The sequence below is a fragment of the Hordeum vulgare genome, chromosome 6H, assembly GCF_904849725.1.
Source record: "Hordeum vulgare subsp. vulgare chromosome 6H, MorexV3_pseudomolecules_assembly, whole genome shotgun sequence".
In the NCBI taxonomy this organism is placed as follows: domain Eukaryota; kingdom Viridiplantae; phylum Streptophyta; class Magnoliopsida; order Poales; family Poaceae; genus Hordeum; species Hordeum vulgare.
The window spans coordinates 25,740,824-25,766,440 of record NC_058523.1 but is presented as its reverse complement, the minus strand read 5'-3'; the positions used below and the strand labels follow the sequence as shown (position 1 = coordinate 25,766,440).

Here is a 25,617-nt window from a genome sequence, read left to right as displayed (position 1 = left end):
ATCGCTCCAAGCGCGTGCATGCAAGACACGGACACGCACGAAGGGTGTCACCTTGCTCTACAAGAGCCGCTTCTGCACGCCGGACAAAGAAGGTATTATCCTTGTATATACCCCGATCATGGGCCCCTCCCAGGCCGGGGCCCTAGGGGGCCGCCTCTCCGGCCATACGCTAGGGCCGGCCTTGCCGGAGAAAAAGAAGAGGAAGGATGCGCGCGCAGGGGAAACTGTTTGACCGTAGTCGCCGTCATCTGGGTCATATGCCGACGTGAAAAAGCTGTGGGTCCCGCCTGGCTCCTCCTAATCCTGATAAAGATTGTGCTTAAGGGCCATGTCGCGTCTGGGCTGTTTGTGCGCGTAGAGGTGTCGCAGCAGAGCCATTCTTACGAACGAAGCCGGTTTGCAGCCAGTTCGTATCAAAAATGTCGCACAATAGCTATTGGCCCCATAAAAATCGATTTATTTTTAGCCGACTCTGCAGTCATCGCTGTGGGGTATGCATGAATATTTAGGTAGCCAGGGACAGCGGACTAGCTAGCTTTTATATGGCTGGATCCACCCACAATTCATGCATCCATCCATATTCCATAGCAATGGCACAAATAGCCATCTCGGCAGCGGCGGTAGCAATAGCGATGGCACTACCACTGATAGTGATGCCGTTGCGTGTTGGGGGTGATACCAGCCCGGTGCAGCCACCGATCGGGATGCCCAACTGTGTCACGTTGTGCGGCGATGTGAAGGTGCCGTACCCGTTCGGCCTGGGCCAGGACGCCAGCTGCTACCTGCCGGGATTCAACCTCACCTGCAACACCACCGGCTCAAGGCAACGGCTGTTGCTCGACACTGACGGCACTCTCGAAGTCTCCTATATCGGCGACGGCGAATTACCCTTCTTCGCCGTCCAACGCAACGGCGACATAAAAGTCGAGCTCCATGCCGATGGCAACGGCAACGGTGTGTTCAGCCGCGGCCTTAGGCTCGACGGGCCATACACGCTTGTAAGCGGCGTGCACGAGCTCATCCTGACGGGGTGCAATGTGGAGGTGACGATATTGAACGGCAATGTGACCTTGGCCAGCTGCACCTCGCTCTGCGACGAGCAGACATCAGACAATGAAATCAGCTTGATCGACCGATGCTCCGGCGGCAGCAATGGCTGCTGCCGCGCGAACATCATCACGCCCGGCTACGACGACGATGGACGCAGCCAAGTTTACAGCACCGGCAACACCGCATATGACGTGCAGCTCAGACGGTTGGGTGGTTGGAACCGTAGCGCCGACCGGGACCAATTCTCGATGCGTGTGTTTGTGGCCGACCGTAGGTGGTTCGACAACACCTCCGTCTCAAACGACCTGTTACAGACTCGTCAACCTCCATCAAAAGAGACAATGGCAGTTCCTCTTACGCTGATGTGGGAGGTTGTTGGTCATCCTAACAGCAGCAGCGTCTGCAAGAGCAACCACAGCGAACGCATAAATGGCACACGAGGAGGCTATACGTGCGGCTGCAAAGAGGGTTACGGAGGCAATCCTTACCTCACAGATGGGTGCAAAGGTATGTATAAGTATATAATCAAGAAAAGCTTAATTATGACATTTGTATTGGTTTATTGGTTTGATCGATTGATCCATCTAAGTTCGGATATTATATATATGTAGATAGCGATGAGTGCAAGTGGTCACCAGCAACCAATACTTGCTACGGTGAATGTAGAAACACGGAAGGATCCTTCACGTGCCAGTGCCCGGCAGGAACCACTGGTAACTTCACCATACCCGGTGGGTGCGTCAACACTACTATCGCTATGGCAGGTACGTTGTTTGTAGCACTAGTAAAAAGCTAGCACATGCAATCCACCTTTCAACTAATATTTTATCCTCACATACATCCACTCCCAATCAATTACCCATTGCATGCATGTCTGAAACTACCCTATGCGAATAGTTCTACCATACTTTCCAAATTAGCATGGAAGGTCGGAAACAACGTTTTCAGGCTCTTACAACAACCGAGAGTTAGTTTAAAGTTGTTGAATGTCTTGCTTTTCGTTTCTCTCTATACAAATGGAGATCATTAATGGTGCTTTCAAAAACTCTAAGTTCACAAGCTACACAAATCGATAGTTATATGCGTGAACCTCATCTATTTTGGGGGCAATGTTGCAAATTGCAATTTATACATTTCCTCCACTTGTCAAATAAAATGGTTTTGCTTAGTCATTATGTTCAACTTATGATGCATGAATCTCTGCACCAACACGAACTTGAACCTTCTCCATGACACAAAAAAGTTACTGAAAATGAGCTTGAGTCAAGCATATGTACACCAACGAAGCATTTCCCCTTCTTTTAGGGTCTTATAATCGATAAATGTGTTGCACAGCTGCAGAAATGGAATGGAGAGACTGTACATACAAAACATTGTCTTGTTAATTCTTTTTTGACGTTCATCTTGTAAGAAACTTACAAATTACAGTAGAAGCAAGCCAATAAACTGGATCAAATTTAACAGTGGCAAGAATCATTCATGGCTGATGCAGGAAATCCACATGAACCAACATAGAGAACAAGAGTGGAAGTTTCTTGATTGAAACATCGGGAACACCAAAATAAAATTCTCATTTTTGTTTTGCAAGCAACAAGCTGCATTGGTATAGTAAAGTAACATAATGCATTCTATCTTTTGATATTTACTGATTGTTCAGCAAATGATATTTTTTGTTGGGCTAGTTAAATTGGTAGCCTACCCCAACTTGTTTGGGACCAAAGGCTTGGTTGTTGTTTTTGTAGTTAAATTGGTAGAGTAGAAAATCTGATCTTTTCAAAGCAGTGTGAAAACTTTTTCAGAGAAACATGAAACTCAAAAACCAAACTGGAGAAAGACGATTGTCTTAAGTTGTATAATATTAACAAGAAAAAAAGGAAATGCATACTTGCAGAGATGTTGTACATCATTACCAGAAGTGATTGGTTATGAATCACTCCTTGAGGTTAAAAAATGGCCAGTCTGTATAATGTTGTCTGTACACACTATCAAAACTGACTCTTTCTGTACAAGATTACTGGCTATTTTGTATGCGAACGGGGGAATATATATTCTAGTGGATGAACACCAACCATGTCTGCCATACATATTCTTCCTCCATCCACTAACTATAAAGAGTTGAATGTAAAATATAGCTTTCCCTTGCATTAATAAGAATATAAAATAAACCAGCTCTTAGATGGACAAGCGTGGAGGGTTTACAAAACAAAGTTCCTTTTGTAGCACAAATGAAGCTACCCCAAGTCTTCAAGTAAGAGGTTCATGAAAAGACAAAAAAACATCGAGCAGTCTACTTTCCCAAACCTGATAATGCGAGTAACAAAAACCATATTGATCTCGGAGGATCAAACCCTCATTTCCCAAACGACCAATTATAGATTTTGAAGTGCTTCCGATAAATTTCATCTATTCTTGAACTGACACTCAAGCTATCAACTTTAGAGTTAAAAACATATATAACCTAGGCAATGTAGTGAACCTAGGCAGTTCAACTTAGCTATTTTCCTTTTGAAATCACAACATAACTATCTTACATTTGTGTGAAATGTCATAGCATAAAAAATATGAAGAAATATGCACCTTCTCTATCAGTTCTAGCTCATCTTGATTGTTGCTTGGTACATTCTGAAGACAAGCTGTAAGAAAACATCTAAACTTCAAGTCAAGAAGTGTCTAAAGCATAAAAGCTACGGGCGAAAATAAATCGATGGAGTACCTAGTTAGAATGTTGATGCGGCTTTTATTTGTATAGGCAATTATCTGTCCGTTGCAACGTATGAATGAATATTTTAGCAGTTTATCATTTGTTGTGTTATATGTGTTTCTTTAAAATCTATCTGAATATTAAACAATATATTTTAGTAAAACACAGGTCACCTTTCTGTTTCTGTAGAAAAAAATATATTTCTATTAGTAACAATCATTGTTTCCAAAAAAAGAATTTTATCTTTTAGAAGTTTTAGCATGTTTGGTCTTTTTTTCAACCGTCCATCCTCGTCGATCTAAGAGCCGTCAAATTGTTAATACTTCGTAGTACTGCTTCGTAAGTACTCGAAAGTACTAAAAATTGTGGGGTCGGTACTGCTAAGTTGAGGGCAAATTAGTCCAACATTTTTCCCCGTACGCCGCCGCCCTTGTCACCCAATCCAAAACCATCGCAGCCGAGCTCCATCCTCTTCCATTGATATCATTTTTTGTTCCTAGTGCCGCCCCGGTCATCATAAGCCGTCTCCCCCGATCCCTAGCCTCTTCCATTACCATCATGTTTTCAACCGTCGCCGCCGAGCCCATCATTTTTCCCAATCGTCGCCGCCGAGTCCTATCTTCTTCCGTTGCCCCTCATCTCCTCTTCCATGGTGACACCACAAGCGATCCCCTTTTCTACCCAATCCGGAACCACCATGGAAGACGAGTACGTGAAGCTCTCGGGCGGCGATGAGGTAAATTTCACCAGGCTGAGGGAGATCGGTTCTTGGGTCGATAACAAGCGGTAGTTAGCGGGGACAGTGCTCCGGCGTACACACATTTGAATGATAGCGCGAGATCTTCTATCACCTGGGAGGACTCGCTCGGGACCCTATAGAGGTCCTCCTCTGGGCCATGGAGCAGTCGGATTCACCGATTGCGATCGTGAGGCGGAGGTGGTGTCGCTATCGGTCCAAGATAGAGCATCAGGAGGATGACGAACCAGAGAGAAGCATCATGGTGCCGTTTTTGAAGGCGGCATTGATCCAAGAGCCTATGGAGTCTTCGCCCACCAACCACAAGAGGATGAAAGCATTTGTCGCGACGTCGCTACCCCGCCGTTCCTCACGGTTCTATCGTCGTCCTCCTCGTCTCACATGGCAGAGGTCTGAGGCCGAGGAATAGTAAGCTTCGCACTCAATCTGAGGCAGAGGTGTGAGTGTTAAGATAAACAAATTTTAGAGTAGTCGGATGTCAACTATTTATCAATTTACAACAAATTTTGGCATGTTGCTAGCAAGTTGTAGTCACTTGCTTCATGTTGCAGCCTTTGTCTTCAGTTTTAAATTACTATCAAGTTGTGTCTTGCTTCAACAAGTCTGCATCTAGAAACAAAAATATAGGTCATGTCTTCTTCAAATATTAGGAGGACTACGTTTTAGGGTAGGGATGTTGGCTTGGTCATGTTGCAGTGTTGTATACCCTCTTGCTTCACTTCCTGCAAGTGCTTCTTGCATGTGCTATGGACTACATTCTTTTTAATCTCATCAAAGCACTAATTTTTCATCTTGCAAAAGTCATATTAATTCAACATTAACTTATAGAACTTGGTATTCAAATTGGTATGTGTGGGTTATACAGACAGATTGCCTTGTCATCTTCAAATGACCATATTGTCATCTTTCCATTACCAAATGGTTATCAGGCCGACCCATATAAATTAAATTCCAGCAATCCCCCACCAGATCCCACAGGCACACAAATTTCCCTTTGGTTTCAAAACACTGTTTATATACCGGTACTGCAGTGGAGACTGTTAAGTTGAACTTCCACCTAGAACTCTATGCTACACTACTAAGCAACTTGAACAGTGGACTATGCCTTCACGTGCAAGTTTCCTCTGAATCTAGCTTCAAACAGAGCCTTAACCGATACTAGGCTACCATGGCACTTTCCCATGGGTGGAGCATCTTCGTCATACTCAGAGGCCTTTCATGCGTTTACTAGAGAGCGCCCTACTCTCATAGATTGCAACATTAACAATCAGACTCATATACATGTATTCTTCAAAAGATGTCCTGCAGGACAACATATGTGCTTCAATAAGCCATTTAGAACACATTAACATATATATCAACCTGCCATGCAGATTAGGAAAGTATTGCATTTTCATGGAGTTGTATTATCAATGGTAAGGATAATCTCCTCTCAGTTAACCAACAACTTGTCTTCCACATGTAATTCATGGGATCTCCGATCACACATAATAGATTACCACTGTCAACAACTCATATTGTGGGTCTCGTACCCATATCATTCGATGCATTATCTATCACATTACGTGATACACTCTTAGTGAAAGGACCTGCCAGATTTTTAGATGCTTGGATATAATCCAATGCAATAAATCCAGAGTTTCTCATTTTCCCCACGGATTTTGACCATCCTAAACATGTCTTGATGATTTCTTGTTATCCTTTCAACTGCTCACTTTTGTGATCACAGTTTGATTATCGCAGTTCATAAGAATACCCGGTACAGGTTTCTCAGCAACCGATAAGTCATTCAAGAGGCGACAAAGCAAATCTACTTCGACCGTAGATGTATCTAGTCTTATGAGTTCTCCTTCCATTGTTAACCTCATTAACATGGTCTTCTTGCAATACTTCCTAGAAACTATGCCACTACCATGAGCGAATACATATCTGCTTGTGGCCTTTATCTCATCAGCATCGGAGATCCTGTTTGAGTCACTATACCATTCAAGTACCTTTGGGTACCCAGTGTAGTGAATTACATAACTTGTAGTACTGACATTCAAATAAAGCGTAACTCTTTCTAGAGCTTTCAAATGACCATCTCCTGGTTTGGAGAAAAATCGACTCGGTTTTCTAACAGCAAAAGAGATGCCAGGTCTCGTAGCACTGGCTAAATACATAAGCGAACCAATTTTCTTGGAGTATTTCAATTGATCTCTAGCAATTCTTCAATTCTTTCGAAACAGCACGCTAGCATCATAAGGTGTTGGAGAGGGCTTGGAGTCACTATAACCAAAGATACTAAAGATATTTTCCACATAGTGAGATTGAAGAAATGTAATCCAACCATCATCACTTCTCAACAACTTGATATTCAGAATAACATCAGCTACTCCTAAATCCTTAATCTTGAAACAACGAGATAGGAAATATTTGACCTCCTTAATAACACTTAGATTTGTTGTGAAAATCAATATATCATCAACATACAAGCAAAGGATAACTCCCTCGCCCCCACCATGGCGATATTACAAGCATTTGTCAGCTTCGTTTACAACAAATCCTATACACATTAAAGTTCTTTCAAACTACTCATGCCACTGCTTAGGTGCTTGCTTAAGTCCATACAGAGACTTCAACAATTTGAACACTTTTCCTTCCTGACCGTCCACTATAAACCCATCTGATTGTTCCATTTAGTTTCCTCGTCCAACTCTCCATTTAGGAAAGCAGTATTAACATCCATTTGATGAACGAGAAGACCATGTGAGGCAGCTAGTGAAAGTAGTACTCGAATAGTGGTCATTCAAGCCACATGTGAGTAAGTATCAAAGAAGTCCTCACCTTCCTTTTGAGTATAACCCGTGGCCACGAGCCGTGCCTTGTACTTCTCGATAGTACCATCAGGCCTAAGCTTCTTCTTGAATACCCATTTGTATCCTATTGGTTGGCATCCATAAGGATGATCAGTTATCTCCCATGTTTCATTTGCCAGGATGGAATCCATCTTACTAGGTACTGCTTCCTTCTAGTAGTCAGCATCTTGAGATGCAGAAGCCTCTGAAATAGAAGTAGGAGTGTCAACTATGAGATATACAAGAAAATCATGACCAAAGGACTTTGCAGTCCTTTGTTTGTTGCTCCTTTTTGGAGTTTCATTATTGTTCTCCAGAGGATCTTCAAGATGTTGTGTTGCAATGGTAGGTTCAGAAATTGCAACTACATCTTGACTCGACGAACTAGGCATCTCCTGATTTGATGAGCTACCCAAATCCTTCATGGGAAATATATCTTTGAATAAAGTCGCATCATTCGACTCCATGAATGTACCGACATGCATGTTAGATACCCTAGATTTAACAATCAAGAATCTATAACCAATACTATGGAAAACATAACCCAGGAAAATACAATCCATAGTTTTTGATCCAAGCTTTCGCTTCTTTGGAATTGGTATATTGACTTTTGCGAAGCAGCACCAAGTTCATAGGTAAGAGAGTTTTTTTTCTCCCATTCCTCGAATGGATTTATCACTTTGTTCTTTGTGGGAACTCAGTTTAGGACATGACATGCAATAAATATCGCCTCTCCCACCATGCCTTTGCGAGACCCAATGTATTTAACATGGCGTTAACCAAATTAGTTAGAGTGTGATGCTTTCTTTCGGCTAACCTATTTCACTGACGTGAATAGGGAGGAGTCCTCTCATGGATTATACCACGTTCCACACAAAAAAATCAAATTCATTGGAAAAATACTCTCCACCACGATCGGACCCAAGCCTCTTGATTTTCCAATAAAGTTGGTTTTCCAGTTCAGCTTTATAGATCTTGAAGAAATTTAAAGCCTCACCTCTCGATTTTAAAAGATACACATGGCAGAATATAGTGGAGTCATTGATAACCCACAAGTGTAGAGGATCGCAACACTTTTCGAGGATAGAGTATTCAACCCAAATTTATTAATTCGACTCAAGGGGAAGCGAAAGAATATTCTCAAGTATTAGCAGCTGAGTTGTCAATTCAACCACACCTGAAAGATTAGTGTCTGCAAGCAAAGTATCAGTAGCAAAGTGGTATGATAGCAACGGTGCCAGAAAATGGTCTGTTGACGGCAGACTATTCCTGACTTGTTGTATCAATGGTGCCAGAAAAACCTTGCAGCAGGTAACAACAAAGTAGCAAGTAACAGCAATAGTGACACAGTAGCAAGGAACATCAGTAGTGACAACAGTAGCAAGGAACAGTAATAGCAAGTAAAAGCAGTAGTGACATCAGTAGCAGCAAAGTAACGTAGCAAGGACCAGTAGTAAAAGACTCGTAGGCATTGGATCGGTGATGGATGAGTATGTCGGATGTGATTCATCATGTAACAGCTATAACAGGGAGAGATAAGTAACTAGCTCCCTGATGTTTGCTGTGTATCCCTTGCAACGGCGCTAGAAATAGTTGTGTTGACGGCACCAGGAATCCTTCAGCTACGGCTACGCCTTAAGGGACTTCCTAGGCAAGTATGCATAGGATTTCCCCCTTGGCCTTGGAGCCTTGCGTTGGTGTTCCCTCGAAGCGGAAAGGGTGATGTAGCACCGCGACGGTAAGTATTTCCCTCAGTTTGAGAACCAAGGTATCAATCCAGGGAAAGAGTATCTCAAGATCCTGCACAAACACAAAAACTTGCACCCAACGCTATGAAGGGGTTGTCAATCCCTTATAGATTGTTTGCCATGTGAGAACTGAAAGCAACAAAGTAACAAAGCAAAGTAAAAGCGGAGATGTAAACGATGGATGTGAATAGACCCGGGGGCCGTAGTGTTTACTAGTGGCTTCTCTCATGAAAGCAAGTAGACGGTGGGTGAACAAATTACTGTTGAGCAATTGATAGAACTGTGGAGAGTCGTGGCGATATCTATGCAATGATTATTTCTATAGGCATCACATCCGAAACAAGTAGACCGATACTTTCTACATCTACTACTATTACTCCACACGTCGACCGCTATCCAGCATGCATCTAGTGTATTAAGTCCATAAGAACAGAGTAACGCCTTAAGCAAGATGACATGATGTAGAGGGATAATCTCAAACCAATGATAAAACCCCATCTTTTTACCCTTGATGGCAACTGCTTGATGTGTGCCTTGCTGCCCCTACTGTCACTGGGAAAGGTCACCACATGGCAGAACCCAAAACCAAGCACTTCTCCCATTGCAAGAATCATAGATCTAGTTGGCCAAACAAAACCCAAGACTCGAAGAGACTTACAAGGATATCAAATCATGCATATAAGAAATCATCAAAGACTCAAATATATATCATAGATAATCTGATCACAGGTCCACAATTCATCGGATCTCGACAAACACACCGCCAAAGAAGATTACTTTGGATAGATCTCCATGAAGATCATGGAGAACTTTGTATTGAAGATCCAAGAGAGAGAAGAAGCCATCTAACTACTAACTACGGACCCGTAGGTCTGAAGTGAACTACTGACGAGTCATTGGAGGGGCGATGATGATGATGAAGAAGCCCTCCACCTCCAAAGTCCCCTTCGACAGGGCGCCGGGAAGGGTCTCCAGATGAGATCTCGCGGAAACGGAAGCTTGCGGCGGCGGAAAAGTATTTTCGAGGCTCCCCCGATTTTTTGCGGAATATTTGGGAATTTATAGGCCAAAGACCTAGGTCAGGGGGCGTCCAGGTAGGCCACAAGCTTGCCCATCGCTGCCTCTCCCCTGGTGGCGGAGTGGGGGCTTGTGGGCTCCTTGGAGCCCACCTGGCTTGGACCAAAAGCCCCCTGGACTTCTTCCGTTCGGGAAAAAATCATTTCGGGGTTTTTCTTCCGTTTGGACTCCGTTCCAAAATCAGATCTGAAAAGAGTCCAAAACACGGAAAAAACTAGAACTGGCGCTTGGCACTGAATTAATAAGTTAGTCCCAAAAAAGGTACATAAAACATACAAAGAAGGCAAGATAACAGCGTGAAACCATCAAAAATTATAGTTATGTTTGAGACGTATCACTCCCGTTCGTCAATCTAATGTAGGCATGTATTCCATATGTAGTCATACGTGCTTAGGGAAAAGAACTTGCATGACATCTATTGTCCATCCCTCCCGTGGCAGTGGGGTCCTAATGGAAACTACGGGATATTAAGGTTCTCCTTTTAATAAAGAACCGGACCAACGCATTAACACGTGGTGAATACATGAACTCCCCATACTATGGTCATCTCCGGGAGTAGTTCCGGCTATTGTCACTCCGGGTTGCCGGGTCATAACACATAGTACGTGACTACAACTTGCAAGATAGGATCTAAAACACACATATATTGGCGACAACATAATAGGTTCAGATCTGAAATCATGGCACTCGGGACCTAGTGACCAGCATTTAGCATGGCAATGTAGTAGCAACATCAATCTCAGAACATAGTGGATACTAGGGATCAATCCCCGTCAAAACTAACTCGATTACATGATAGATCTCATCCAACCCATCACCGTCCAGCAAGCCTACGATGAGATTACTCACGAACGGTGAAGAGCATCATGGAATTGGCAATGGACGAAGGTTGATGATGACGATGCCGACGATTTCCCCTCTCCGGAGCCCAGAACGGACTCCAGATCTGCCCTCCAGATGAAGAACAGGAGGTGGGGCGCCTCCGTATCGTAAAACGCGATGAATCCTTCTCCCTAAATTTTTTTTCGGGCGAAACGGAATATATAGAGCTGAGTTTGGAGGTGGTGGAGCCTCGTGGGTCCCACAAGCCCTCACGGCGCGGCCAGGGGGGTGGTCGCGGCCCCTGGGCTTGTGGCCCACTGGCTCACCTCCTCCGGTGGATCTTTGCGCAGGTATTTTTCATTAATTCCAGAAAAATTCTCCGTAAATTTTCAGGTCATTCCGAGAACTTTTATTTCTGCACAAAAACAACACCATGGCAATTCTGCTGGAAACATCGTTATTCCGGGTTAGTTCCATTCAAATCATGCAACTTAGAGTCCAAAACAAGGGCAAAAGAGTTCAGAAAAGTAGATACGACGGAGACATGTCAACTCCCCCAAGCTTAAAGCCTTGCTTGTCCTCAAGTAATTCAGTTGACAAACTGAAAGAGACAAAAGAAAAACTTTGACGAGCTTTGTTTGATCTTGTTGTTGCAACTATGTCTAACTCATAACCATAATTTCAGCAAGATCACAAGCAAACCACATAAGCAAATGACATCTAGGACTCACGGTAAACTCATATCAATGGCATAATCAGCTAGCGAGCAAATAATAATAAGCCTCAAATGTCAACACTTCAATCAAAATAACATGAAGCAGTACGAACAAATGGTATCTCGCTAGCTCTTTCTGAGACCGCAAAACATAAATGCAGAGCACCTTCAAAGACCAAGGGCTGACTAAACATTGTAATTCATGGCAAAGAAGATCCAGTCACAGTCATACTCAACACAGTTAAAAGCAAAGCATAAAAATGACAGAGGTGCTCTCTAATTGGTGCTTTTATAAGAGGAGCATGACTCAACAGGAACATAAATAAACATGCCCTTCGCAGAGGGAAGCATTGATTTGCAGAGGTGCCATAGCTCAAGCTTTTAAAATACAGATAATAATTTTGGATGGCATCCTCTCATTGTCAACGCAATGACTAAGAGTTCTCAATATCTATAGGCGGTTCCCAAACAGAAAAGTAAAGTTTTGACTCCCCCACCACCAATCAATCACACTCCACGCCTAGCCGAATCCTCGGGTACCGTCCATACCAACATCAATCCTGGGGAAGTTTTGTTTGCAATTATCTTTTCGATTTGAGCATGGAACTGGGAATTCCAATTACCGGCCCCTTTCTCGTGAATGATAGTGAATAATCACATATCGAGGATAACGCTCCTAGCACGGAAGATACTGATAGCCCCCTGTCACCACATGAGCGGTTCGGGCATGCAAAACAGATTATTTATTGAGGGTTTAAAGAGTGTCACATGCAAATTTACTTGGAACGGCAGGTAGATACCGCATATAGGTAGGTATGGTGGACTCATATGGAACAACTTTGGGTTTATGGAAGTGGATGCACAAGCAGTATTCCCGCTTAGTACAAGTGAAGGCTAGCAAAAGACTCGGAAGCGACCAACTAAAGAGCGACAACAGTCATCGAAATGCATTGAGATTAACTAACATTGAGTGCAAGCATGAGTAGGACATAAATCACCATGAACATGAAGATCATAGAGGCTATGTTGATTTTGTTTCAACTACATGCGTGAACATGTGCCAAGTCAAGCCACTTGAATCATTCAAAGAAGGATACCATCCTATCATACTACAACACAGTCATTTCAACATTCATGTGGGCATCCAAGACAAACCATTGTAAGCTCCTAGCTAAGTAATCATGGCATAAGCAACTATGATCTCTAAGTTGTCATTGCAAACATGTTTCTCTCACAACAAAGCTGAATCAGGCATGATGAGCTAGTCATATTTGCAAAAACAAAATAGATTGAGTTTATACCAGCTTTTCCAGGCTCGGTCACTTCATCATATATCGTCATTATTGTCTTTCACTTGCACGACCGAACGATGTGAACAATAATAAGAGTGATCATGCATTGGACTACACTGGAATCTGCAGGCAAACACAAAGGAGAAGACAAAGTAATATGGTTCTTTGACAGCTAAACAGGTATGCATGCGAGAGCCACTAAACATTGTAACCATTATCTTCTACCTTGACCCAAAGAAAAAGAAAATTGTTTACACGGGAAAGCTCCCAACAAGCAAAAGAAGAAAAGGAAAATCTTTTTGGGTTTTCTCAAACTAGACAGACACACGAAAAGAATATGAGAAAAAGAAAATAAATTAACATGGATGATACAGTGGCAAAGTGTGAACACCGGCTAACAAAGTGAAAGAATAAGCAAGAATGTAAAGTCGGTGAGAATACGTACTCCCCCAAGCTTAGGCTTTTGGCGTAAGTTGGTCTACTCCCAAGGATGGTCCTCGCGGCACCCAAAATCATAATGGGGGTTATACGGGAGCGCTGCAGCCACTGCAAGAATAGCTGCCTCACGGAGACGAGCAGCCTTTGCCTCCCTCTCGTACTCCTGTGCCTCTCCTCTGGTTATGTAATATCTTCATTTTACCTGAAAGTCAAAGAAGGCAGGAGCAGGAAGGGTAATATGGAAAACACGCTGCCGGTTAAATATCAAATAGTATAGGAGGGATTCGTCATCCCTCTCAAGGAACTGGTAGCGTGTCAAAGCGACGCGGTCAAGGAAAGTTGTATGGAGTGGGGGATCTCCTTCGCGGATGGGTACTCCAAGAAAATTTGCTATGCGAGTGGCATAGATCCCACCAAAGAAATCCCCTTCATTAGCATTCTTATTCAACCTCCTTGCTATTATAGCTCCCATGTTGAAACTTTATCACCCGTTACTGCGCTCTAAAGGATACTAAGGTCGGATGTGCAGAGGTGACAATGCTCAATCTTGCCATTAATGTATCTGCCTATGAAGAGGGCAAAGTAATGCAGGGCAGGAAAATGAATACTCCCCATGGTAGCTCGCGTAATGTCTCTAGTTTGTCCAACAGTAATACCAGAGAAAAAATGTCTAACCAAAGATTTAGGAGGATCACTGAGGCTACACCAAATAGGTATTTTGCAAATTCTATTAAAATCCTCTAAATCCATGGTATACGATTTGTCATAGAGATCAAACAGTACCGATGTGTCACGGCCAACTGAAAATTTGAATCTACGAACAAAAGAGGCAGTGGAGTAACATACTGTTCACATTTATCATAGATGAATTCTTCGAGTCCGACGTTGCGAACAAGTGCATCAAACTCATCTTTGAAACCCGCCTCAATCATAAATTCATCAGGAGGCCATTCACATGGTTGTACCTGCGCGTCCCTTGGTTGGTAAAGATCAGGCTCCCGAATCGCAAGACGGGGACCTCTCTTGCTTGAGGAACCACCATGAAAGTTTCTCCTGAACATCTTCCTTTTCTGAAATTTTCAGTGACCAAAGGAAAAGTGAACAAGGCTCAACAAAACTCATAGCAACTACTCCCACAAGTGCCTAGAGGCCATAATACGCATCAAAACTACTTGGGACCAACTAAGATCAGCATGCAAAGCTCAATAACATGGTCACCAAGGCAGCAAAAATACGCGGAGTATAAGGCACTAGAGCAAAAACTAATTGGACCAATGAAGGAGTCACTTACAAAGGAGTAATTTCCCCAAAACAGTTCGGAGAATGGTGATTTGTGCAAAGAAATCGAAAATCCCAGCAAGAGGAGCAAGAACACGGGTTTGAGCTGCGAAACGATTTTTTCTAGAGGTAGGAGAACCAGATGAGAGCAAGAATGAGTAGAGGGGGTGCCTGTGGGCCTCACAAGCCTGGGTGGCGTGGTCAGGGGGGTGCCTGCGCCCCTGGGCTTGTGGCCCACTGGTGCAGCCCCCGGACAAGCTCTTCGTCTCAGAATTTTTCAAAAATTCCAGAAAAAAACATACTTGATTTTCAGGACGTTCGGAGAACTTTTATTTTCGGGTTATTTTTCTACCAGACGCTAAAACAGAAAACAGGGAAAACTAAAGTAAATCTATCATTTTTCTTCTAAGCAACCGAAGGTGAAAGCTTGGAACAGAGGTTCGTGACTCCTTGATTCATCCATCTCTTGGTCATCGAAAGAAATCTATCAGTGAGGTTGATCAAGCGTCCTCAACAAACCTTTTCGAATCGCAAAATAGAATGGAGAATTTTTGAATAGTCACTAGGTCACCTCAATGGGGATGTGTATCTCCCCAACAAGCAAATTATACTTTATCTTGACACGAGGTATAGGGCATTCAATGCTCCCAATAAGAATCGATGAAGTCTTTTCGATAGCATTGATGCAATGTACTCGATATTGTTTCTTCGGAAAGTGCACCGTATGCTCATTACCGTTGACATGGAAAGTGACATTGCCATTGTTGCAATCTATAACAGCCCCTGCAGTGTTTAAAAAGGGTCTTCTGAGGATGACTACCATGGCATCGTCCTCGGGAATATCCAAGATAACAAAGTCTGTTAAGATAGTGAAGTTAGCAACCACAACAGGCACATCCTCGCAAATGCCGATAGGGAAAGAAGTTGATTTGTCGGCCATTTGCAGAGAGATTTCAGTGGGTGTTAACTTATCCAGTTCAAGTCTATGATAAAGAGAGAGAGGCATAACACTAACATCGGCTCCAAGGTCGCACAAAGCAGTTCTCACGTAATTACCTTTAATGGAGGAAGGTATAGTGGGCACTCCGGGATCACCTAGTTTCTTAGAAGTTCCACCCTTGAAGGTATAATTAGCAAGCATGGTGGAAATCTCAACCTCAGGTATCTTCCTCTTATTAGTCACAATATCTTTCATGTACATAGCATACGGAGTCATTTTGAGCATATCTGTCAAATGCATTTGCAGAAAGACAGGTCTGATCATTTCAACGAATCGCTCAAAATCCTCATCATCCTTTTTCTTGGATGGTTTGGGAGGAAAGGGCATGGGTTTCTAAACCCATGGTTCCCTTTCTTTACCATGCTTCCTAGCAGTGAAGTCATTCTTATCGTATCTCTTATTCTTAGGCTGTGGGTTATCAAGATCAACAGGTTCAATCTCCACATCCTTTTCATTGCTAGATTGAGCATCTTCATGAACATCACTATTGATATTATCATTAGGCTCATGTTCATCACCAGATTGTGTTTCAGCATCAGAGACAGAGACATCGTTTGGACTCTCAGGTGTAGCAGCAACAGGTTTGCTAGCGTGCAGGTTCCTATCATCTTTCTTCTTCTTTCTAGGATGACTAGGTGCATCAGTGCTAACTCCTTGAGAATCTTGTTCAATTCTCTTCGGATGACCCTTAGGATACAAGGGTTCTTGGGTCATTCTACTGCCTCTAGTAACGACTCTGACAGAATTGCCATTCAACTCGTTGAGCAAGTCATTCTGAGCTTTAAGTACTTGTTCTACCTGAGTAGTAACCATAGAGGCATGTTTACTCAGGAGCTTAAGATCATTGATATTTCTGTCCACACAAGCACTTAAATGACTAAGCATACGAGCATTCTGTTCCAATTGTCTGCTAACATAATCATTGAAACTCTGTTGTTTGGCAACAAAGTTATCTAATTCATCCACGCATAAGCTAGCAGGTTTATCAAAAGGAATATCACTCTCATCAAACCTACGCAGAGAATTTACTTCTACTACCTGTATCGGGTTATCAAGACCACGGATCTCTTCGATAGGTGGTAGAGTTTTGACATCTTCAGATTTAATGCCTTTCTCTCGCATAGATTTCTTGGCTTCTTGCATATCTTCAGGACTAAGGAATAGAATACCTATTTTCTTTGGAGTTGGCTTAGGAGGTGGTTCGGGAATAGTCCAAGCATTCTCATTGCACAAGATGTTATTCAGTAGAATCTCAGCTTGTTCTACGGTTCGTTCCCTAAAAACACAACCAGCACAACTATCTAGGTGGTCTATAGAAGCATCGGTAAGTCCATTATAGAAGATATCAAGTATTTCGTTCTTCTCAAGAGGGTGATCAGGCAAAGCATTCAGTAGCTGGATGAGCCTCCCCCAAGCTTGTGGGAGACTCTCTTCCTCAGCTTGAGCAAAGTTGTATATTTCCTGCAAGGCAACTTGCTTTTTATGGGCAGGGAAATATTTTTCAGAGAAGTAGTAGACCATATCCTGGGGGCTACGCACACAATCAGGAGCAAGAGAAGTGAACCAAGTCTTAGCATCATCCTTTAGCGAGAAAGGAAACAGCTTGAGGATATAGTAGTGGCGGATCTTTTCCTCACTAGTGAATAGGGTGGCTATATCGTGCAGTTTGGTAAGATGGGCTACAACCGTTTCAGACTCATAACCGTGAAAAGGATCAGATTCGACCAAAGTGATTAACTCAGGGTCGACAGAGAATTCATAATCCTTATCGATCACAAAGATAGGCGAAGTAGCAAACTTCGGGTCGTATTTCATCCTAGTGTTCAGAGATTTTTTTGTCCACTTGAGCAGTAGTTTCTCAACATCATAACTACCCTTACACGCAAGAAAGTCCTCAGCTATCTCTCCCTCCATAACATAGCGCTCAGGCATAACAGGCAATTCAGGCATAGTAGCAGGTTTTACTTCAATAGTATGAGCAGTTTCAGAAGTATCATCACATCTAGCAGCAACTCTAGCAATTTGTGCATAAAGTAATGCACCTAGTGGCAAAGCAGTATCAAGCATAGCATCATCAGGCAAAGCAGTATCAAGCATGGCATCATCAAGCAAAGCATTATCAAGCATAGCATCATCATAAGCATCATGGGCAGCAGAAGTAGCATCATCAAGCACACGCGACATATCAAGATTTCTAGCAGGAGGTGATGTCGCAAACTTCCTCAAAACTGAAGGTGAATCAAGTGTAGAGCTAGATTGCAGTTCCTTACCTGTCCTTGTAGTGGAAGGCAATATTTCAGTTCTTGGATCTTTCGGATTCCTCATAGTGACCAGCAGACGTCAATCCCAAGTGACTCAGAGAATATAGTCGTGCCTCCCCGGCAACGGCGCCAGAAAATAATCTTGATAACCGACAAGTGTAGGGGATCGCAACAGTTTTCGAGGGTAGAATATTCAACCCAAATTTATTGATTCGACTCAAGGGGAAGCGAAAGAATATTCTCAAGTATTAGCAGCTGAGTTGTCAATTCAACCACACCTGAAAGGTTAGTGTCTGCAAGCAAAGTATCAGTAGCAAAGTGGTATGATAGCAACGGTGCCAGAAAATGGTCTGTTGACGGCAGACTATTCCTGACTTGTTGTATCAGTGGCGCCAGAAAAATCTTGCAGCGGGTAACAGCAAAGTAGCAAGTAACAGCAATAGTGACAGCAGTAGCAAGGAACAGCAGTAGTGACAGCAGTAGAAAGGAACAGCAGTAGCAAGTAACAGCACTAGTGACATCAGTAGCAGCAAAGTAACGTAGCAAGGACCAGTAGTAAAAGACTCGTAGGCATTGGATCGGTGATGGATGAGTATGCCGGATGTGATTCATCATGTAACAGCTATAACACGGAGAGATAAGTAACTAGCTCCCGTTCGTCAATCTAATGTAGGCATGTATTCTGTATGTAGTCATATGTGCTTAGGGAAAAGAACTTGCATGACATCTATTGTCCATCCCTCCCGTGGCAGCGGGGTCCTAATGGAAACTACAGGGTATTAAGGTTCTCCTTTTAATAAAGAACCGAACCAACGCATTAACATGTGGTGAATACATGAACTCCTCATACTATGGTCATCTCCGGGAGTGGCTTCGGCTACTGTCACTCCGGGGTTGCCGGGTCATAACACATAGTAGGTGACTACAACTTGGAAGATAGGATCTAAAACACACATATATTGGCGACAACATAATAGGTTCAGATCTAAAATCATGGCACTCGGGCCCTAGTGACAAGCATTAAGCATGGCAAAGTAGTAGCAACATCAATCTCAGAACATAGTGGATAATAGGGATCAATCCCCGTCAAAACTAACTCGATTACATGATAGATCTCATCCAACCCATCACCGTCCAGCAAGCCTACGGTGAGATTACTCACGAACGGTGAAGAGCATCATGGAATTGGAGATGGAGGAAGGTTGATGATGACGATAGTGACGATTTCCCCTCTCCGGAGCCTAGAACGGACTCCAGATCTGCCCTCCAGATGAAGAACAGGAGGTGGCGGCGCCTCCGTGTTGTAAAATGTGATGAATCCTTCTCCCTGATTTTTTTCGGGCGAAACGGAATATATAGAGCTGAGTTTGGAGGCGGTGGAGCCTCAGGGGCCCCACAAGCCCTCACGATGCGGCCAGGGGGGTGGTCGCGGCCCCTGGGCTTGTGGCCCACTGGCTCACTTCCTTCGGTGGATCTTTGCGCATGTATTTTTCATTAATTTCAGAAAAATTCTCCGTAAATTTTCAGGTCATTCCGAGAACTTTTATTTCTACACAAAAACAACACCATGACAATTCTGCTGGAAACAGCGTTAGTCCAGGTTAGTTCTATTCAAATCATGCAAGTTAGAGTCCAAAACAAGGGCAAAAGAGTTCAGAAAAGTAGATACGACGGAGACGTATCAGTCATCGATTAACGTCATAAAATATTTCTTTCAACCTTTCATCAAAACACCATTCATTTTACAAAGATCCGAATGTATGAGTTCTAGTGGCGCAAGATTTCTTGTTTTCGTAGTTGTATGACACTTACGATGTTGCTTAGTTTGCACTGAAACTTGACACTTTGATCCCTTGACAACGATGAAGTTGGTGATTAAGTTCAAATTGGCTAGCCGCGTTATACAACCAAAATTAACATGACAGAGACGTGAATGTCACACATTATTCACTATTATTACAAACATGATTAACAACTTTATTACAAACATCTAACAAGGATAGTGTGAACAAGCCACCTGACTCATAACCTTTACCAACAGAAGTTTCATACTTGGATATTACAAATTTGTTGGACTCAAAGACAAGCTTGTAGCCATATCTACATAGAAGAGATCCGCTAACAAGATTTTTTTACGGAGGGGACATAATGCATGTTCTTAAGCCGCACGATCTACCCCGAAGTAAACTTCAGATCGACCATACTAACACCACGAACATAAGCACTTGAACCGTTTCCCATCATGATGGAAGTAGTCCCTGCAGTCTAATAAGAAGAAAACATGGAAATATCACTTCATACATGCGCATTGGCACCCATGTCAATCAATCAATCAGGGGAATGACATACTAAGATAATAGTGGGAAGTATACCGTACCCAACAACCTGCATCTCAGTGTCACCAATGACAACATTGGCAATCTTTGTTACCTTTCCCATGTTGGCGCTCGTCATAACTGTTAGGGCAGCTAGGTGACCAATGATCAGGATCTCTGCCGACATGACAAACACATTTCTTCTTGTCAGTCTTCTTCTTGAAGTTGGTGTGCTACAAAGCCTTGTTCTTCCCATCAAGCTTTCCCTTACCATCAAACTTGCCCTTGTTCTTGAACTTTTGGGACTGGAAGTTTTTCTTCTGTACCAGATTGGCACTGGAACCTCCCTCCATACCTCGAGCACGTATGGATTTTGATCTTGCATTTGCTTCAAATAGGTAGCAAAGTTCCTCCATGAGGGAGGAAGCTTAGAGATGAAACCTTTGGCAACAAACTTCTCCGGTGACATACAATTGAAGTGCTCCAATTCTCTATCAAATGACTGTATCTCATGAGCTTGCTCAACCACACTGCGCTCATTAGTCATCATGTAATCATAGGATTGTTCCATGTATATAGCTCGGTGCCGGTGTCGGAGACTCCAAACTTGGCCTCGACTGGGCTCCATATATCTTTTCCATTATCAATTGATGCATAAGCATCAACTATGCAAAACCACGCGGGGTAAATTGCCTATAATAAGGCTTTTGGATTGTTGGAAATATGAGCGATTTACCATGTGAATTTGCTAGCAGTAATAATAGATAAATCTTGACTACTATAGAAATTATAAGACAAGTCATGCAATTATGCAGAGAGTATGCAAGTAGCATTTGAAGTGGTGAGTAGGAACATAACTAAACTATTAACACAAACACGTACTGAGTTGCAGCAGCAGTGACAACCCATGATGCGTCGTGATGAGGCGGGGCGTGGCGAAGCAGGCGGAGGAGGAGGAGCGCGCGTGTATGTCTATCTTGTTCTCATGCTCATACATGTGTGGAAACATCCACCTTATAAGGATGCCCAACTCCTACCAAACTATCAATGTGGGACTAAATTTTTGTCCACATCTTACCTTACACGAATGGGTTAAGTGGGCCTTTAGAATTTATTAGGAATTTTGAAAATGGTTATTGGACTGGATCGTATAGATTAAATTCCAGCGGAAAGAGGGCCATCGTAGGCGCAAGAAGATGGGCGGCGCGAGGAGGAGGCGAAGTAAAAAAATAATAAAACAAGAAAAAAATTTGAAGGATTAAATTACTGCTCCCGAATATTCAACTGACCGATTAATTTCTTATAACTTACTCTATTTTTCTTTGCCAAATAAGCCAGCAAACGTCGACGTTTTCTCAAAAGTCTTTGTAGACCTTTTTCCGATGAAAAATCTTTTTTGTGTAATCCCTCCCCGTCGTCCTTGATGATGAACCTTACAGATAAGTCCCCGTTACGGGAGGATCGGTGCCGCATTAGCTGCAGATCTGTCCTTGTCGACATGGGGCCAGAGAAGAAGGATGGGTCGGAAGGCACGATTTGGGTGCGAGTTTATCCACAAATCACTGTCTTTCTTGGTGGGGCAGCAGGGATTGGGAAAAGGGCAGCTCTAGAATGATCGGCACACCACGGCCCGACAAAACATTTGATCTCACACATTGATCAAGATGGCAGACCATTGGTATAATTTAAACAGTTGGATGTATAATTTAAACATGCGTTATTGGTCTTGGCTAGGCTTCGACTAATAATTACTCCTTTAATATGATATATGTGTGATACAATAGGGCAATGATATAGGCCCTGCTTGTTCCAGGACTATTTTAGTCCCAACTAAAAAGTCTCTAGTCTCTATTCATTTGTTTTTATGGACTAAACAGAGACTAGAGGTCATTAAATGACATGTAAAAAAACAATGTTACCCCTAGTAATGTACTAGAAGTTATTAAATGACATGCTAAAAGTAGAGGCACTGTTGTAAAAAGTGTCAAAAAGTCCCAAAAAGACCCTTCCATAGGAACTTTTTTCCTTTAGTCCCAAATACCTCCTTTTAGTCCATAAAAGTCTATCATGTTTGTTTCATATGAGACTAAAAGGGACTTTTTTAGTCCCTATACCAAAAAATCCCTGGAAACAAACACCCCATTGGCTTTTTGATATAAATTTAATACCACCGGTCTTTAGATAACATACAAAAAGTCTTTTTCTCTTTTTCATAGCCTTATCATCAATCGAAATAGAGTAAATTGCACACAACCATCACATTTGTGGCTATGGTACCCCTGTGCCATCGCTTCTGCCAAAAATCATAAAAGACCACCACTTTTCTTCAAGTGAGTAACAAAACACACTAATTCAAAACTTAGCCGCGTCTAACAGCAAAACTGACGGGTTGGTCCGACATGGCACGTTGATCTAGAATGCATATGTGGAAGGTGGCCCCACATGTCAGCAACCTCCCATATCCTTTAATATATTTTTCGTATTCCTCCTCCTTTTCTTCACTCTCTCGGCCCAACCATGGCCACCCACCAAGACCCAGCTGTCAACGAAGAGCATGACATCTCCTGCAATGCCCTGCACAGCCGACAGCTGCGCCTGCTGCCTCTCGCCACACCCTCCTCGATTGTTCCCGTACATTGATCCACAGGTCTAGTGATGCTCCGCCACCAACTGACCACCGCACCATACCATCCGCCACCTTTTCCATCCTTCTCTCTCTTCTGTCGATTGGGAAATCCTTCTCTCTCTCGGGAAGTGCTATTCTGAGCTCGAGCTCATATGCTCTTGAATGAACAGTAAAATTCGAAAAAATAATAAAACATTTTAAAAAAAATTATATTTTTGTGGTGAGAAACATTGATGTTTTTCCTACATACATGCAAAAATTCATAACGGAATCACATTCCTAGAGGTGTAGACAAAAAAAACAAAATTGATGCTCTAAAATGCTTAAAAAAACACTAAGTTTGAGCATTGATTTTGTTTTTTTTTTGCCCACTCCTCCACAAATGTGATTTCACCATGAAATTTTGCACGCATGTAGAAAAAACATCAATGTTTCATGTCCCAAAATTTCAGACTTTTTCGAGCGTTTTAACTTTTTTTTTATTTTTACTGTTCATCCGGGAGTATATGAGCTCGAGCTCATATACTCCATGTCCCTCTCTCTCTTCCTTCCAATGGAGGGGGCAGGGGAGAATCCCGACTGACTGTGGGGACGACCAAGCTAAGTGTTGGGGAACGTAGTAATATTTCAAAACAAATCCTACGTCACTCCAAGATCATCTACGAGAGACCAGCAACAAGTGAGGTAGAGCATCGTCATACCGTTGAAGATTGCATAGCGGAAACGTTACTATGAACGCGATCGATGAAGTCGTACTAGCAGCGATTCAAATCGCGGAAGTTCCGATCCGAACACCGAACGTACGTTGTCTCCGCGTTCAACACACATACAGCCCGGAGACGTCTCCTCCTTCTTGATCCAGCAAGGAAGGAGGAGAAGTTGAGGGAGAACTTCGACAGCACGACGGCGTGGTGGGGATGGAGTATGTGTCTCTCTGGCAGGGCTTCGCCAAGCACCGCGGAGGAGGAGAAAGAGGTGGAGAGGTACGGATGCGCCAAGGGTGATGAAATCAGGTGTGTGCAGCTCCACTATATATAGGAGGGAGGGAGAGGGGGTGTGCCACCCCTAGGGAAACCCTAGGAGGAGGAGGGGGTGGTGCCCTAGGTCGGTGGCTTGCCACCCAAGGCAGCCCCCACGCCTAGGGTTTGGCCTCCCTTGCGCTTGGGCTTCCTCCCTTGCGCCATGGGCCTCCTCCCATTGGCGCACCAGCCCACCAGGGGTTGGTTCCTCTCCCCTTTCATCCCATGTTGCCCTCCGGGATAGGTGGACCCTCCCGGTGGACCCACTGGTACCCTTTCGGTGGTCCCGGTACAATATCGATAAACCCCAAAACTTTTCTGGCGACCGAAACTGGACTTCCCGTATATAAATCTTTACCTCCGGACCATTCCGGATCTCCTCGTGACATCCGGGATCTCATCCGGGACTCCTAACAACCTTTGGTAACCACATATACGATTCCCATAACAACTCTAGCGTCACTGAACCTTAAGTGTGTAGACCCTACGGGTTCGGGAAACATGCACATATGACCGAGACATATTTCTCTGGCCAATAACCAACAGCGGGGTCTGGATATCCATGTTGGCTCCCACATGTTCCACGATGATCTCATCGGATGAACCACGACGTCGAGGATTCACTCAATCCTGTATGCAATTCCCTTTTATCTACCGGTATGACACTTGGACGAGATCCGATCGTCGGTATCCCTATTCCTTGGTCAATCTCGTTACCGGCATATCTCTTTACTCATGCCGTAACACATCATCCCGTGGCTAACTCCTTAGTCAGATTGAGCTCATTATGATGATGCATTACCGAGTAGGCCCAGAGATACCTCTCCGTCACACAGAGTGACAAATCCCAACCTCGATTCGTACCAACCCAATAGACCCTTTCAGAGATATCTGTAGTGCACCTTTATAATCACCAAGTTATGTTGTAAGGACTCCTATGGCATCCGGGAGTTGCACAATCTCATGGTCTAAGGAAATGATACTCGACATTAGAAAAGTTTTAGTAGACGAACTACATGATCTTGTGCTATGCTTAGGATTGGGTCTTGTCCATCACATCATTCTCCTAATGATGTGATCCCGTATTAATTACATCCAATGTCCATGATCAGGAAACCATGACCATCTATTGATCAATGAGCTAGCCAACTAGAGGCTCACTAGGGACATGTTGTGGTACATGCATTCACACATGTATTGCGGTTTCCGGTTAATACAATTATAGCATGAATAATAGACAATTATCATGAACAAGGAAATATAATAATAACCAATTTATTATTGCCTCTAGGGCATATTTCCAACACTAAGGATACCACATCCTACCTCACCGGCAGGATGGATCCAACACTCGGGTCGCGCTCATTGCCCTGGCCCGCCTCGCTCAGGATGAGGGGAATGGTCAAACGCTAGCGTCGGCGGGGCCTCTTCCTTGTCAGGGTGCGGGATGGGAGATGGCCTCGGGCTCGAACGCGGCTGGCAACAGCGATAGAGGCCACTGCGTCGGTCCGGCGCATGACATGCGACATCCTAAGGCTCGACCGTGACCTGCAATGGTGAAGGCAGCCTCTGTCTCGACCCGAGGCAGGATGGGCGGCAGCCTCAGGCTCGACTGCGGGTGGCAACGGTGACGATGGATTATTAATCATCGGCCCATGGCAGGAATGGTGGCGGCCTCTGG

The 25,617-nt window shown here is 43.5% G+C and overlaps 1 protein-coding gene across 1 annotated transcript in view; it reads left to right on the top strand.

Annotated features, from left to right (window-relative positions):
- Positions 1 to 490: 490 nt before the first annotated feature.
- The window catches only part of LOC123406063 (wall-associated receptor kinase 3-like), a 35,512-nt gene continuing 10,385 nt past the window's right edge, over positions 491 to 25,617 (top strand). Inside the window, exons 1-2 of the mRNA XM_045099558.1 lie at positions 491 to 1,557; positions 1,662 to 1,814. Coding sequence (XP_044955493.1) covers positions 543 to 1,557; positions 1,662 to 1,814 — 1,168 coding nt within the window. The 5' untranslated portion in view covers positions 491 to 542. The remainder of the gene's footprint in view (positions 1,558 to 1,661; positions 1,815 to 25,617) is intronic.